The sequence below is a fragment of the Hermetia illucens genome, chromosome 3 (genome assembly GCF_905115235.1).
Source record: "Hermetia illucens chromosome 3, iHerIll2.2.curated.20191125, whole genome shotgun sequence".
In the NCBI taxonomy this organism is placed as follows: domain Eukaryota; kingdom Metazoa; phylum Arthropoda; class Insecta; order Diptera; family Stratiomyidae; genus Hermetia; species Hermetia illucens.
In genome coordinates, this window is record NC_051851.1 from 36,019,514 (window position 1) to 36,037,165 (window position 17,652).

General features: G+C 40.9%; 1 protein-coding gene across 1 annotated transcript; it reads right to left on the bottom strand.

Annotated features, from left to right (window-relative positions):
* Positions 1–1,706: 1,706 nt before the first annotated feature.
* On the bottom strand, positions 1,707–17,567 carry LOC119650893 (4-coumarate--CoA ligase 1). The gene is made up of 6 exons (XM_038054072.1): positions 17,263–17,567; positions 16,991–17,198; positions 5,437–5,764; positions 5,216–5,372; positions 2,887–3,041; positions 1,707–2,834 (listed from the first exon to the last, which is right to left on the bottom strand). Exons 1-6 carry the CDS (start codon positions 17,392–17,394, stop codon positions 2,180–2,182), a joined length of 1,635 nt encoding a protein of 544 aa, XP_037910000.1. The 5' UTR covers positions 17,395–17,567; the 3' UTR covers positions 1,707–2,179.
* Positions 17,568–17,652: the final 85 nt, after the last annotated feature.

Below are 17,652 nucleotides of genomic sequence, written 5' to 3' on the forward strand. Positions count from 1 at the left end.
GGTTGTGATTTTCGGCCCTGGATAGGAGAAGATCGCGGTTTAAATCTCATCGGTGACAATCCCTCTGTCATCTCTGTTATCGTGACTAGATGTCGGATACCAGTCGACTCAGCTGTGTATGAGTACCTGAGTCAAATCAGGGTAATAATCTGGGGCGAGAGCAATGCTGACCACATTGCCTCCTACTGTACACTATAGTGTTCCGTTACGGTCTTGAATGAAGTGCCCTAACACACTTCAAGGCCCCGATCTGATCCGTTGTTGCGCCAACAATTATTATTATTATTAACGAATAAAAAAGCTTGCATAGAGGGTTCCTCACACAAGATGAACACAAAACCATTATACCTGAAACGCCTAGCTAGACTTTTGATGTTGTATTTTATTTTTTTATTCGTGTCTGATCTAGTACCCCCAGGTTCTGAAAGAGAGATTTTGCGCGCTGTAAAGTGTCAGATCTGGAAGCTTGAGTACTCAATAAAGGTTGCTAGTTTCATGGTGTTTTCATGTTTCATACCATTAAAAAAGCCAGTCAGATATTTCTGTTTCTTTGAAAAAGGTAATGGTTTAAGCGTCAGCTTCTCAATTTCGCTGCTTTGGTTTCGAATTCCGGTCGTCATGAATGTTTGTATTCGTCTTGTGTTTGGCTTGCTGTTGTGAGCTTATCACTTGCATAGTGTGATGATACTGAAACTGAAGCACAGTCTGACTGTTTTGAAGCGACATACTCCGCTAAGAAGTGAACAGGAAACACTATGAGGGCGAATAATAGGAGAAACTCTTTTTTTTTTTCATATGCAAAATTGAAATTCGGACACTGTTGAAAATCGCAATAATGACATTAAAAAGCTCGAAAAATAACTGCTTAATACTACGGATGGAGACTTGCATTGCATACATCCTTCACTGACCAGTGGCATGGGTTTGACAAAACGTTGGACATATTCGGCTAGAATTTTTCTCCAGAAGACGCTTCGTCAAGTATTCTCTGTTCGAAATGGGAGCTTCGCGAAATCTACCGTCAACATAATCCTGTATGTTCACAATAACATTGTAGTCCAAGGATAATGGAGAGGTTTTGAGTAACTTCGGACAATTCAACACTATCGCATTCATGCTTTTCACGCTTTATGTTTCGAGTCACGGTTTTGACAAATCATGAATGACAAATACTGACAAATACTCAATTTCTCTGTGCTGGCATGCAGATTTTTTTAAAATATCGGATGCATATTCCCTTCCACGAATACCACATTAACCACGCCGTCCGCTCTACCTAGTTTCGCTAAATGTGAAATGTTGGAAGTGCGTAAGGTAGATTTTCATCGTTTTCCCCAAGATATGCTTCCATCTTGAATTTATCTTCGAAAACTATCCACCCTAGTGGAATTCCTTCGCCCCGTTTATCCAAAACTACATACACTTGAGTCTACAGTTTCAACTCCCTATCGACAGCTGTATGCGAATATTCCTTTGTTCAAAGACAGATTTTTGGATTAATTAACAGATTGCTCTGCATAATTCATAATCCTATCATATCATCATCATGTTATGTGAGAGCAGAGAGAATGCAATGTAAACTTCAATTCGCAACAACGCTCAAAAACTTTAATTTTTTTTGGTTAAATTTAACTAACTAGACATCAGTATGAATGTTTATGGTTGTTTCGTCCACCATATATGACGAAAACGACGGTCGATAATCGTTTAACAAATTTAAAGATTTGTATTTCGTAAGCGTACGGAACAATCATTGGTACTTTACCCTAATTAATAATTAGCTATGTCTTAAAGTCGGCGCGGAAGGCATCAAGCGATCAGAACAATTGTTAATCGAAACTGAAGTAGCTCCGGGGGTGGATTCTTGGAAACATGTTAAGTAACTTGAATTAATCATGTCATTTCTTTAAAAAAATCATCGAAATATACCCACATTTTTTTTCGTTCTTCTAAAAAGACCTAATATAAAAAATCCATAAATCTTTAACTCACAAGTGGAGGAGAGGAAAATGACAATGTAGGGAATTGCTATACAACCAAAACCACAAAGTTTAGATACACAAATCACCATCTTTAGTCTTGCACAATACATAAACACTGGAAGCCACAATACAAAAGGAAAATCAGATACATCATAGCCTTATAAAAAGTACACATTAACCGATAGGTCATTTACTATTTACAATTTCGACTTAATCTCATTCTTCACCATATCGCGCAATACACGACGCAATATCTTTCCAGTTGGATTTTTTGGAATTTCATCAATGAATCGAACACCGCCATGGAGCCTCTTAGCAGGTGACGCCCGCTCTGATATAAAGTCCATAACCTCCTTCTGAGTCAAATTGTCAGTTCCGTGTTTAACAACAAATGCCATCGGAAGTTCACCAGATGCTTCATCAGGAATACCAATAACGGCAGCGTCTTTAATTTTCGGATGCGTTAGGAGCAAAGCTTCAATTTCAGCTGGAGGAACTTGAAATCCTTTATATTTGATGAGTTCCTTGATGCGATCAACGACGAAAAAGTTAAACTCTTCATCATAGTAGCCAATATCTCCTGTATGCAGCCAGCCATCACTATCGATAGTTTGTTCGGTAGCTTTCTTATCGCCCACATAGCCCTTCATAATAACATCACCTTTGAAACACAATTCACCGCGCTGGTTCGGTCCCAAAGGTTTACCAGTTTCCGTATCAATGACTTTGGCATATGTATCCGCTCGAACTGTTCCCACGCTACCCGGTGTGTCGTGACCATCACTTTGCACTGTAAGGCTCAATGTAGCCTCACTCAAACCGTATCCTTGACGAATCAATGGTACTCCAATTCTATAGGTCATATTTATTATTATTAACTCGTGTGCATTAAAAGGTTACTTACCGCTCTTGTACTGCATTTGCTGTCTCTTTACTAAGAGAAGCAGCACCACACATTAAAATTTTCAAGGAGGATAAATCATAATTATCGATCATAGGGTGTTTCGCTAGGAAAACCATCAAAGGAGGAACCATGAAAGCGGCATCAACTTGGAATTGCTGGAATATGCAATGAAGAAACATGTTAATTTTATATAATAGAGGACTGTACTGTATTTGGATGGAGCCTCTCGAATTTACATCTGCATCACGGGTCACTTTCTCGAGGGCCAGGTTAAAGAGGACGCATGATAGGGCATCCCCTTGTCGTAGACCGTTGTTGGCCTCGCATATTGGTCAGGGCCAGCCTAGTGAGTCTTATCAATTTCGTTGGGGTACCGAATTCTCTCATGGCCATGTACAGTTTTACCCTAGCTATGCTATCATAGGCGACTTTAAAGTCGAATAGATGCTCAGAGCATCTCGAGTGCATTTTTCAACGTCTTCTTGAGGCTGGACTTGTCTTAAACTTTGCGGATTTCTACAGAAGCAGGTGAAATTTTTCGGCCACTTAATTACCCCTGACGGTATCCAACCTGACCCAAAGAAGGTTGAGGCGATTGAGAGTTTTCCACTACCAACCACGGTGAAGAATCTGCAAAGGTTCTTGGGCATGTTGAATTTCTATCGTCGTTTCTTGCCCCCATCATCAAGCGATCCTGAACGCCTACTTGTCTGGGCCCCAAATTAAAGTCTCCCACGGGGTTGCGTGGCCTGCTGAGGCCGCCCATGCGTTTGAGACAGTCAAACAATAGCTTGTTGAGGCAACATTGCTGGCATTTCCTCAGCCAGATGCTCCCCTAGCTGTGTTCATCGATGCCTCAGATAAGCGCTGCTCTGCACCAACGGGTGAATCAAATCTGGCAACCGTTGAGCTTAACCCAGCTCAATCCAACTGCAGCGCTTACGATCGTGAACTACTCGCCACATACCTCACTATAAAATACTTCCGTTTCTCCCTTGAGGGCAGGACGGCATAGGACTACTGCATACCATCCACAGTCCAATGGTATGCTGGAACGTGGGCACCGGACGCTGAAGGCCGCTCCAATGACCCGCGACGACCCGTCGTGGTCGCGATCTTTGCATTTCGTCCTCCTCGGCCCTCGTACAGCCCAGCGAGAGAACGGGGATTACGGAGAAATCTACGACTCGGGAATGATGCGTCTACTTAGGGACGCGATTTCGAAGATGCGGCCGGCTCCACCGTCCAGGCACGCAATATTGAAGATCAACACCCCCAGGGGTGTATGACCAGGTCTTCATCAGGGTGGACGCCCCTCGGAAGCCGCTGCAACCACCATACGAGGCCCGATTTAAAGTTCTGGAACGAGGTGAGCACTCGTTCAAACTCAACGTCCGAGGCGGTCCCAAGTGGGTCCTGGTCGACGGCCGCTTCAAAAGAGCACTCGCGAAGTGTCAGATTCGCTCGGTGACCCCCATTGGCGGGACCAAGGGTTTGCTTCGCTGAACTCGCGCGATTTCAACTGGGGGCGGAGTGATGTGACAGCATATCGGAGGCACGAACCTAAGCGCCAACATGAATTCGCCCCCACCGCTGCATTCAATGGTCACAGAAACAGCTGGGAGGCTGACATGAAACTGGGGCGAAAAATGTCAAAAATGACAGTTTTGGGTCAACAGAGTCAAGAAGAAGAGTTGAGTCACGTCCGCCGACCGGAGAGAAAGAAAAAGGAAATTTAATATTAACGGATTGAACATATTGGAACTTAAAATCTATTTCGGTGATATTGTTATTAACATCAACGTGTTTAAATTAAAACACGCTAAACTATCACTAAGTAATGATCGTCTTCAAGGATTACATACTCCAATGGTCTCATGTTGGAAATATCCAGAGGGAAATTGCTAAATCAACTGCTGCCAGCGTTAGTTCAACATCGAGTTGAGTATACTGCAACCCCCCTCCCCTCTCCATCTGCCGCGTTGAAATTTCACACCAGTCCATGTTTCAAACCGACAGTGGACATTTGAATTTAGATATTCGAAGCAGCATCTATAGCTTTCGGTTACGGTAAGGTAGAGGTTATTGATCTGCCCCAATGTGCAATTCACCTATCTTACTGATACATTAAACCATCCTCACCAAAATGTTAAATGACGTTGATAATTCAGCGTGATCAATTTGATATTTCAGTCAATAAAAAGCAGTACGGTTCTCTCTGACGTTTTTTATATGCAGAAGTGAGAGAGCGAAAATTTTTTAAACAATGAAAAGCAGGTGTTGCTTTCGAATTAAAATGGTAATGGATGAAGTTGTCAAATATACTGACCTGTATACAATTTAAGAAGTGGTGCTCCTGGAATTTTGGCAAAAAAACTACTCTTGCACCTATCGCTGTCAGCATCATCAAAGTTAGACATCCGTAAGCATGGAACCATGGAATAACACTCAAAACGGTAGCTTCCTGTAGGATACCTCTCGATTCACTGAACAAATGAATACAAATCAAAATAATAAAGCATTTAACAGTTAACTTTTCCTAAAACTTACAATTGCCCATCGGCTGTGCGTAAAACATTATTTTGTGTCAATTGAACACCTTTTGGAAGACCAGTTGTTCCAGATGAACATAAAATTAGTAAAACATTTTCTCGTACGTTTGTTGGCTTCACTTTGAAGTCTCCTTTTGGCTTATCTTTTACAGTTTTTAGGAACTTTGAATATGGTATAATATGTTTTAATGGCGGCACCTCCCCAAAACAAACTATATGCTTAATGAAGGAGTTCTTTTCTGCAACTTTAGCCACCTTCTTAACTGTAGCAGTTGAAGCGAAAATGACTTTTGGTTTGGATAGACTAAATGCATGATGCAGTTCACCTGAAATGAGAAGTGGAATGATGCTTTTTAAAATTCAGCCAAAAACGGAACAATTTTCTACTGAGCACACTACGTTTTATTTTTTTGTTTTGTTATTGTTTGTAAATCTTCGTTGTTAGTGTTGAAAATATAATATAGGCTTGGAGAGACTGGTTGAGCGTTACATTCGTGGGAAGGCGCTTAGGTCGCTCCCAATTAGTGAAAATCAACATGCTTACCAGGGTGGGATCTCTGAAGAGTGAATACGCGATGGGAATGTTGATAGACATTGAATGGACGTTTGACTGTGCAAGTGGACCTACGCTACGCATGCGCAGAAATTTGTGTGTTGAAGTGAGTGTCGATCGCTACCTAAGAGCAGAAGCAACGAAAGGCTGCCCCCAAGGAGGTGTGCTATTGCCACTTCTGTGGAATGTGCTGATCGACTCACTACTATGCGAACTACAAAATTTGCCAATACACCCTCGAGCTTATGCTGATGACGTGGCTGTGCTTGCCGTTGATCGGGATCCTGGAACGGTGTGTAGAAATATACAACGTGCCGTTGACTTGATAAACAGTTGGTGTCTCAGGCATAGACTTTCAGTTAATCCAAATATAACCACAATGGTATTACTTACATTAAGAAGAAAACTGGATGGACTATGCCTTCCAGAGGTGAAGAGTACAACCCTTCACTTCTCCGATGAAGTAAAATACTTGGGAGTCACTCTAAATAAAAATTTTTTTTTGGAACAAACATGTAGAAGTAAAGTTGAAACAGCCTATGGGTTGTACAGACGGACTTTTGCCTCGACATGGGGACTTAGGGCTCATGTGGTAATGTGGATACACGTTTCTATCATTCGGTCGATGCTCGCATCCGTAGTGTGGTAAGTTAAGGCGAGATAAAAACATTTTCACCGCAAACTAGCTGTACTGCAAAGAACTGTGTGTCTGGGTATTACCGGTGGCATGAGCACAACATCCGCGCAGCTCTAAATGCATTACTCGATTAACAGCTCGTGGATATATGGTTTTTCAAACCCTATAAAGAGAGCAGCGCATAGACTGATTCCATTAGATGGGGAAACAACGGACGTGGAGTTCACAGAGCACTGAGAGAGTTACTGGCAGAACTGAATCCAGTCCTTACAATGCCACCTGATTCTTGGGTCTCCATGCATTTGTTTGGTAGAAGATATGAAGTTACCCTGAAATGTAGAGAGAACTCGGAAGTCAGAAAGGAACGTGTGGTGGGATATGAGGTGGCGAAAAAACGAAACAGGGTTTTGGAGCAGGAGTCTACCTCTGGAATAAAAATAAGAAGTTAGCTTTCCCTTTGAGTCGATATGCAATCGTTTTTCAAGCTGAAGTATATGCGATTGTAACGGCGGCAAACTGAGTGATTGACGAGCGGTTGAAGGGCAGGCGCATCGCAATCTGCAGTGATAGCTATGCTGCATTGAGGGCGTTTAGTAATCATTTGATCAACTCGAAAATCGTCAATGCAGAAACCGTTTGAAATGAAATCTCGGATGCTTTAGCAACAGAGAGGTCAATCTCCCCCCTGCCGGGACCGGGACCAGCAATTAGAGTATCAGTATCAAATCATAAACTGGGAACAAGCTTCCCATGTCAGGTGGCAGAGCCTAAATGCTGTTAGACACACCAATCTTTTCCTATTAGAAGCAAATATGCACATCGAAAAGTTCATACTGTCGAAAAGTAGGAGGACTTGCAGAGTGTTGTAGGCGTTGACAGACCATATTTCACTAGCTGGACATATGTTCAGAATATGAATTATTCAAGCTGAGACGTGTCCCTCCTGTAATGAGGAAGTGGAATCCACGGAGCATTTTCTATGTGAATGTCCCGCCTATGGACGCATCAGACATTAGATCTTTGGTGCCGATTTTTTGTTGAGGATGCTGGGAGTCCTGAGTCCGCACCCACACAGATGTTCTCCAGTTGCAACGACGAATAGCATCACATCCGTTAACGGACGTTAGACGGGGGAGTCGATTACAATGGGCCACAATGGTTTGAGTGCTCAGAGGGTATAGCTTCTCCCCCACCACAAACATACACATACTTGACAGCCTGCACTTGCCAGATAATATTTCATTTTTTCTTCAACGACTTCATTCGAGGGAGAAAAATGAGAGCGTTCTGTTTTATGTGTGTCCGGATGATTCAAGTGGTTAGAGCGCTAGGCTGTTGTAGTTCACGGTTCAAATCTCACTGGTGGCAGAGGGATTTGTTACCGTGACTAGATGTCGGATGTTAGTCGACTCAGCTGTGAATGAGTGCCTGAGTCAAATCATGCGTGCGAGCGCAATGCTGACCACATTGCCTCCTACAGTGTATTGTAGTATACCGTCACGGTCTTGAATGAAGTACTCTAACACACTTCAAGGCCCTAATCCAATATGGATTGTTGCGCCAACGATTATTATTATTATTCTGCTTTTTAAAAATCCTTCAATTTGGCGCATCAACTAACCCCAGAACTTATTCCCGAAAAATATTCACTTGCTGCATTGGCTATTCAAGTCAATCAACAGTAGACATGTTAACAAAACTGTTTGCCATTTAAATCACTGAATCGTTTAATTATAATTCATCTTAAGCAGTAATACTTCTACGAATAATTCCAATTACACAGCGATTAGAAGGTAGGCAACGTACGATAGTAATTATGCAATTATAATAATGTAAAAAACATTGCAAATACCAACTGCTGAATGTGAATACAACGACAGCTATTGAATGTGCACATACGGGGGATGACGAATTGAAAATACAATTTTGGCTATCCAATCATATCATATACTACCCATATTAGTATTCAGATGATATCAGAAACCTGTCGAGCTTCGGATCACACATAAAACATCGCGGGGCTTAAAGATTGAAATATCGACTCAGGTATATTCTGGTGGTGAAGCTTGGAGTTGATTCAAGCTTCGAGCTTCTCGCCGATTGAACTTTGAACATCATGGTCTGTTGCTCAAAGCAAATATATATGGTACTGAGTTTGTGGTCATTGTTTTGGGCATGATAATCGAAGCATCTTCCAAAGCAGCAATTCTAACTTTTTGTTATCTTTTCTAATGTTGACAATCATTGTGTCCCACCGAATTTGGGTGGTAGGTATCGATTTGGGATGCAATCATTTTCTGATTTTCCAGTTTTCTTCAATTCTTCCTTTCTTTGTAGTTGATTTAAAGCGAAATCTTTATAGACCGTCGCTATCGACAAAATCTTATTGATGTCGATATCGAATGGTCTTTTAAAAATGATTTTTCTAATTTTAACAATATCTTTTTGTGTGGTGGTTACCCGATTATATAATATCCCCGGCTATGAGGTGTAGCTTCCATACAAAAGAAGGGATCTTAACACGAAATGAATTTACAAAAAAAAACAAAAAAAAAAGAAATTGTTAAACTTATCGTAGTAAATAGTAATTCATATTCAATAATAAATAATAATTGATCAATACAAATAATAAGTCAATTCGCTTATCATAATTTGTAAATAAGGTCATTAACTAGTCTCGAATTTTACTATGCGAAAGCATGCAATGTATTTCATTTCAATAATTTCTTAATACAAAAGCAGTGGAAACGACAGACTAGCCTCACGCAAACGACTTGATTTTTTGACGCACAAAAACACGACATCTGGTCAATGTACTTACGATATATCACTACACGCGCATATAAGGAGTAAATTGATGTGGGGCTCAAAAGGTCGGCCCCAAGGGCTACAGATTGAGTAATGTATTTTGGGCTGCGCCGGATGTTGTGCATGAGCACAACTCCATGACACCAAGTGCTTTGTAGTGTGGCTAGTTTACACTGAAAACTCTTTTGTTTCACCTTGGCCCACCACACTATGGATACGTAGGCGAACATTATAGCAAGATATATCCACATTACTAAATCCCCAAGTCAAGGCAAAAATCCGCTTAACAGCCCATAAGTTGTGAGAGCTCGTTTCATTTTTACCTCTACATGTTTGTTTCAAAACAACTTCTTGTCTAAAATAACTCCCAGATATTTCAGTTCTTCGGAGACTTGAACGGTTGTACCCCTCATCCCTGGAAGGCAAAAATCGTTCAGTTTCCTTCGTTTTGTAAATAATACCATTATGCTTTTATATGGTTTCACTGAAAGTTTATGCCTGAGGGACCAACTGTCAATCAAGTCTATGGCGCCTTGTGTATTTTTACACATTGTTACGAGATTTCGACCAACAATAAAATCATGGGCATGATTTTGAGCGTGTGTTGGCAGATTTTGTGGTTCGAATAATAATGTATACTCCACAGAAATGGCGATAGCATACGTACTTGGGGGCAGCCTTTCGTCGCTTCTGTTGTTAGGTAGCAATCTCTGCGTTAGCATAGCATAGATGGCGGCATCACAGAGCTTTCAAAAAGGAGCACAAACGCCCGTTTAATGTCCACAAACATCCACATCGCGTACTCGCCTTTCAGAATTGCGTTCTCTATCTTTCAAACCAAAGTTGTACTTGAAATAATAAAAAAACTTGTTGTTTCTTTTTCGCTGGTGTAAATATTTATTCTTGCAAATTCTGATATTTCGGGAACCACTTGTTCCCTTCATCAGTACTAACAAGTCTTAAGACTTGTCTTAAGTCGTTAGCACTGAACAAGTGGTTCCCCAAATATCGGTATTTGTAAGAATAAATATTTACACCAGTGAAAAAGAAACAAGTTTCAAGTAATTAATCGTTGGAAACACCGCATAATTACACTCTGATAAAGTTGTACTGTTTAATTTTTCGCGAATCGTACTAATTTTCTTGCAACTGGATCTCTCTTTTATGCCTTGAAGCATGATAGAGTACTTCATGTCAAGAACGTGCCCGATCACTACAGCAGTGTAGTCAACTTGCGATTATAATCTTGATTTGGCTCACAGCTCAGTCTGGTATTCCACATCAGTCATGGTATAAATCTTTCTCTCACCAGTAAGGTTTGATTTGCATATCTAATTATTATAGGGCCACTTATTGGATATTTGATTTCATTGCACAGTAAGCAATAGCATTGTCTTCGTTTCTTATCATGTACCTTTATCAATAAAAAGTCTTTGTCATTCCCACCCGGCCCTTAGGTTTGAGTTTATAATGAAACAAGGTAATTTGTCGTCGAGAACCGTAATTCCAAACATTTATTCAGTCTGCAACCTTTGCAGGTTTTTGCGAATCTAAATATGATTCCAACGATTGAGAGTACACAGATTCCTTGATAAAGAAGGGCTTTAATAGCTGACCCAACTCCAACAATTGTCTCTGAGTAATACTTTGGGAAGCATTGTCAAGTTAGCCTTACTGGTATTTTCATGTCCCTTTTATTAAGGAACCATGAAAATGCTGTGCTGCCAGTGTCTGGTTCCTTCACAAATTTTTTTGTTTATTGACATGAGTTCAAATTTCTCCATTCAGCTGCATAAACACCTTCTATTTCGCCTCCTAAGCAAATTTAACAATAGATAGATTGACGTTAACAGAGGGATCTCATCTCATTATATCCTTCATATTAGCAATAACGTTCGAAGAAATTAGCCTCAGCAGGAACTTAATCGGGTATTCTAAAAACATCGTTACGCTTGATCTCCCTTTCGTAACTGTTTCGTTGTTGGAGATTACGTCTTTAATCCCAAAAGAATTTAATAATAATAGTAATAATCGTTGGCGCAACAATCCGTATTGGATCAGGGCCTTGAAGTGTGTTAGGGCACTTCATTCGAGACCTTAACGGTACACTACAGTACACTGTAGGAGGCAATGTGGTCAGCATTGCGCTCGCCCGAGCTTATTGCCCTGATTTGACTCAGGTACTCATTCACAGCTGAGTCAACTGGTATCCGACGTCAAATCACGATACAAATTCCACTGCCATCAGTGAGATTTGAACCGTGACCTTCCGTACGATAGCCTTGTGCTCTAGCCACTCATTTACATACTTTAGAATCGGGTGTTCTAAATTCTAGGTAAATCCATTCTTCAAGAATTCCGCTCAATTTTGTCCGTTATTTAATAGCGTCAGTGGGATTTTTATTCTAACGATCCGATAAATTTCACCTCATTTCTTCAATCTGATCGATATCAGATTTGATAGCTTAGATAGACCCACTGCTCCTTTTTTTGTTATCCGATAACAATATCTCGTTTTGAGATAGTGGTTGCTATTGGGATCTGTCTCACGGTATGATTGTATATTAATGCATATCAGCTTTTCGATGAGAGCGTCATTTATTTGGATAAACGACTTCCTGTCTGGTGAGGTCCAAATTTTTCGTGGACTTTTCGATAAGGGAAACATGATGATGAAATTTGCAACTAGTTTTTAAGGTTTTGTGTAAACACAAAACCTTATTAAAATCGGTTTACTGTCGGTCTGTCTGTCCGTCACACGCATTTTTCTCGGAGACGGTTATAGCGATTGACACCAAATTTGGTAGAAAGGTGGGAACTGTGAACGCTCACGCATACAGTGAATTACATCCTTTTACGTCGAATTTAAGGGGGGGTCCCCATACATGCAAAAGGGGGGTGTACAATTTTTTTTCATCAAATATAGTCATGTGGGGTATCAAATTAAAGGTCTCGATTAGTACTTTTCAAAGCCGATCTTAGTTTTGACATTCGTTGGAAGGGTGCGGAGCGCGGGGGGTTGAAAGTGATCACTTCTTTAAGGGGGGCATTCTCAGAAACTACCTAACCGAAAAATCTGAAAAAAATCAGGACGCTGCCACTATATGGTGCCTGGGCTCCGAAATACCTTCCATGCCCATATCTGTTTAAATAAAGTTAATAATAGTATATAACTACAATTTTTTCTAATTGGTTAGAAACCCCCCTTAAGTTCATCCTAGTACCATTAAATTTTGCAGTGATATAGGCTATAATATAGAGCATGATCTTACCACGTTTGGTGAAAATCGCACTATTACTAACAAAGTTATAATACCTCAAATTTGTTGCTTCTTTGAAAATTGAAGACTATGAATGTCAATATCACCCGAAAGTGGATACTCTCACATAATATATGGATATATTACGTGCTACGTACTAAGAAATACACAAAACCTTTCGTACCTGAAGCGTCCAGCTTCCGGTTTCCCGACTTGTTTATTGTATGTAAATTTTAATCTCCTGCTATCTCCATCCAGACCAATATCAAAGAATTCGTCTTTCACTACACACAGTCGTTTCTGGTGAAACATATAAATCCGTATCTAAACGTTGAAAAATTTTGCTTTTATTCCAAGTACGAACATTCTCTCACTGCCATGTTTCGGGCGAAATTTTTAAGAATGACGAAGGAGAACACATTTTCTTGTGTTTAATTACGCTGCCTAAAGCTCTATTCATAAGATTCAGCAGCTAGCGTTTCCATCACTGTTCATCATAGACAAAACTATTGTTCCACACATTTACTATACGAGTATTCATACGATCTACTAGCAGATGTTCCTGTTTGTGCTATGTAGTGTTGGACACGCAAACTGCTGGATCGTATGAAGAGAGCTTAATAGTTTTAGTTTTTTCACGAAAATTTGGGTGTTTGTTCTCAGTAGAGTATAAACGCAGTTGTGTAGTTGTCTCTGGGGATGCTTTGGCGTTTTTTCATTGCAATTCTAATAAGTTTTTGCGTCGACACATTAATCTCGACGATGGATGCATTTTTACACTCCAGACACAAAAAAACAGTGACTTTTTAAGGATGAATAGGCTCAAAAAAACGCGAGGGCAGTGAAATTGGCCGTAAAAGGTATAAGAATAATAATCGTCGGCACAATAATCCAATTGGATCAGGGCCTTGAAGTGTATTAAAATACTTTTTCCAGGACCGTAACGGCATCTACAGGATTACAATACCCTACAGGAGGCAATGTGGTCAACATTGCGCTCGTCCGAGATTATTACCCTGATTTTGAGTCCACTGGTATCCAACGTCAAATCACGATACAAATCCCACTGCCACCAGTGCTGAACCACAATCCAACCTAACCAAACTATCCTTCAATTCAAAATAGCGAGATTCATGGTAAACAGCCTGTTCCTAATCAGAGTTTGTTTCTGCATGTCATAGGACCCACTACCAAGAAAAAAAAAGAAAAAGCGTCTGTACATGAAATTAACAACGTTATGCGTACGCGAAAATTATTTCATTATTTTACGTTTAGAAACGGATATGACAAAACCACAGTAGATACAACAATGAGCAACAATTTATTTCCACTTCTCAGCGAAATCTCATGGCAGATTTAGAAGAAATTACTATACAGCCAGAAATAATGCCAGCGACTTTGGGTCAAATAGCCCTCGTGGATAAATCAAATTTTAGAAGAAACTGAACCTATGAAACCAAAGCCATTTCTGGATATCAGAATCGTCAAAGAAAACATAGAATTCAATATCCATAGAAAACTCATAGCAATACAAAGAATCGTTCCTGGCAATTCCTTCCATACGTACCAACATAAATTCGCGATGTCAACAATCCTTCGAAATAGATCGAGATATCGCAGACAGGCCTATATATTACAAACATCATCGGCTCAACTGTGTCGGTGGGGCTTGAGAATACATTCAAAGTTTTCTCTGCCTGTCGTAAGAGGCAACTAAAAGGGGTAGAAATTTGTGGGCTAGTAGATTTTCAAACTTTATTGCTGTAACGTCAACACCGCTGATCTTATGGCTACGACCTATAACTACCGAAAACGGACTGCGATTGGTTTCTGGTATGTGTGCACGCTTCTCGATAAAGTTATGGAAAGTCCCTAGAATGCTCACTTTCTTCAACTCGAGCGGGAGTTCCGACGATGTAAGTTGGAAATTTTGCGCTTAAGGAAGTAAGATGGTAGGACCCTGGAGAATATTCCTCTCCATGTTGCCACAACAACCAGAACATCGGTGAGTTGGAGGTCCCGTCAGCTGAAGACGACGGACAAATACTGCCACCACCAAGTATAAGAGAAACGGTCCGTGCAATTCATCGGTTTAAAAATCATAAGTCGCCAGGAGCCGATGGAATTACAGCCGAATCAATGAAATATGGAGGCCACCAGTTACACCAAGTGGTTCATCAACTTGTGCTCAAGGTATGGGACAGCGAATCAATGCCTGACGATTGACAACGAGGCAGCAATTATAGAGGTATCACGTAGCTGAGTACCATATATAAGATATTGTCCGCTATATTGCTAGGCCGGATAGCCCCATACACCCAGAACATCATTGGCCCATACCAAAGAGGCGTCACTCCAGGCAAATCAATGAAACAGCAACAGATCAGATTTTATCTCTCCGGTAAGCGATGGGAAAACTGTTGGAATATGGACATCAGTTGTACCATTTTTTATCGCCTTTAAAGCTACCTATGATAGCATAGCCAGGATAAAACTGCACACAGCAATGAGAGAATTCGGTACCCCAACGAAATTAATAAGACTGACTAGGCTGACCCTGACCAATGTGCGAGGCCAGATAAAAGCAGCAGGATCACTCTCAAGACCATTCGACATCAACAACGATCTTCGACAAGGGGATGCCCTATCATGCGTCCTCTTTAAGCTGGCCCTCGAGAAAGTGATCCGTGATGCTGAAGTAAATGCAAGAGGTACGATCCTCTTTAAGTCCACCCAATTACTGGCCTATGCTGACGATATCGACATCATGGGAAGAACCACCCGAGACGTACAAACTCCCTTCATCCAGATCGAGCAGGCGGCGCGAGATCTTGGGCTGCACATCAATGAAGGCAAGACAAAATATATGGTGCAACGTCAGCACCGAAAACCAACCAACCAACAACACTAAACCGCACTGGTCAAAGGGGAAGAATAAGGATAGGATAATACAACTTTGAGACCGTTGATAATTTCTCCTATCTAGGGTCGAAAATCACAACCAATAACAGCTACGATGACGAAATCCGCGCACGGTTGTTGGCAGCCAACAGAGCATATTTCTGCTTACAAACACTGTTCCGCTCGAAACGTCTCACCAAAGGGTCAAAACTCTTACTGTACAAGACAATGATCTTGCCAGTCCTCATGTATTCCTCGGAGAGTCGGTTCTTAGCAAGAATAATTGCGAACTCTTGACCGCGTTCGAGAGACGAATCCTCCGATGAACGTTTCCGTAGCCTACATAACGACGGAATCTATGAGCGATACCATGATCGTTCGGTTGTGGATAAAATCCGGCTCAATAGGTTACGGTGGGCGGGTCACTTAATCCGTATGGATGAGGATGATCCAGCCCGAAAAGTCTATAAGGACAATATCTATGGTAGAAAAAGAAGACGAGGCAGACCTTGCCTGAGATGGAGCGATGGTGTAGGTCAGGACGCCAGAGCTTTTAGCAATATCGAATTGGTGGACCTCGGCGCAAAACCGGGATGTCTGGAGTTCCTTATTAAGGCAGGCCTAGACCGGATACCGGTTGTTGCGCCGTTGATGATGATGAGTAATTGCAAATTCTACCATAATTACTGCCGCAGCTTAGAGGTACATAGCAATATTAGATTTTCAATCTTCCACACATGTTTTGAGGTTTTCCTGCATTTGCGTTGCAGAATTTCCACGCCCATTTTACCTAACCGAAAACCAAAATCATATTTTCCTTTGAGTTGACAACTTTCAACCAGAACAGAAATATATTCCACTGCGATTTAGTATCAACAGAAATAAATAAAATGTGCGTATCAGCTGTAGTTATACAAGTGCGGGGTGATCGGCACACAAAAGGCAATTACAGAATAATATAAATATAAGTTGGTTATGATTTGATTTAATAAGTAGTTCCGTCAGTTTTTTGTTGTCAATGTAATTATTTAAGTTTATTGTCATTACATTCGACAAAAGGCACAGGGTACGTTTATGCATTTTCATTTTTTAGTGAGTTTCGTCTAAAGACACATCTATAAGCTCCCACCCTCTTGCTACTTCTGACATCTGTAATCACTCATATCGCTGGCTATAATGCTAACCAGATAAGATTAGTGAACAAATTTGCGTGGGATATCAACCACGCGAGCGCCAAGACTTCAAAGTTCACAGATAATTCAAAGTGCAAAATTGTTGAAAGCCTGAATCTAAATGAGATCCAGGTTTTACTAGCAGATGTGTTTGATAGGATGACAATGCAAAACATCGAAAAGAAACATATTTTTGTTAAAAACCGAGTAAGTGTACTTACGTTCTGTGTAGGTCACATTGCAGGGGGCAAGCGTAGCGTTCAGCAACATTACCCCGTACATAGTACAGGCGAATTCTAGCCGATTCTCGCAACAGATACCCACTGAAACACCTTCCTTCACTCCCAAAGCTCGCAAATTTATTGCAAAGTCAATAATCATTGCTCGGAACTGTTTTGCAGTGACTTCGGTGCCATTTAACCCATCAACCTACAAATTAATTTAAATTGAATATCACCGCGGGGGTTCTCACTAGACACTTTGGATAATTTACCAAAATCACATGATTTTCAATCTCCTTGAAACGATCCAGGACAAACTGTCCCATTGATTTTGCATCTTTCGTAATCCCATCTTCAATTTTTCCGCCGTAGAGGATATTGTTGATAGCTGTTACCTGCGACATTGTGGTGGAGCGTCTACTTGCAGAACTTTGTGTTTTGGGGAGGCTGTGACCGACGAACACTAAACGTTATAACTGAATGAACTCAATGCGGATCTTATTGCGTTTCGTGCCCACAAAATTTTTACTCAAGTCACTCTATTCTTATCACAGCCGATAAGCAGACACTCACAACACAGAACGAAGCCGGTACTGATTCCCGCAGCGATTAACAGGGTAATTTCTGAGAGTCGGAGTTTCACATACGTGAATACACTAAGC

Coding starts and splice junctions, on each gene's coding strand:
- LOC119650893 (XM_038054072.1), bottom strand. CDS start 17,394: ATGTCGCAGGTAACAGCTATCAACAATATCCTCTACGGCGGAAAAATT. Junction 5,373..5,436: donor CGCACAGCCGATGGGCAATT/GTAAGTTTTAGG, acceptor TCATTTGTTCAG/TGAATCGAGAGGTATCCTAC. Junction 3,042..5,215: donor ACTTCTTAAATTGTATACAG/GTCAGTATATTT, acceptor TGCATATTCCAG/CAATTCCAAGTTGATGCCGC.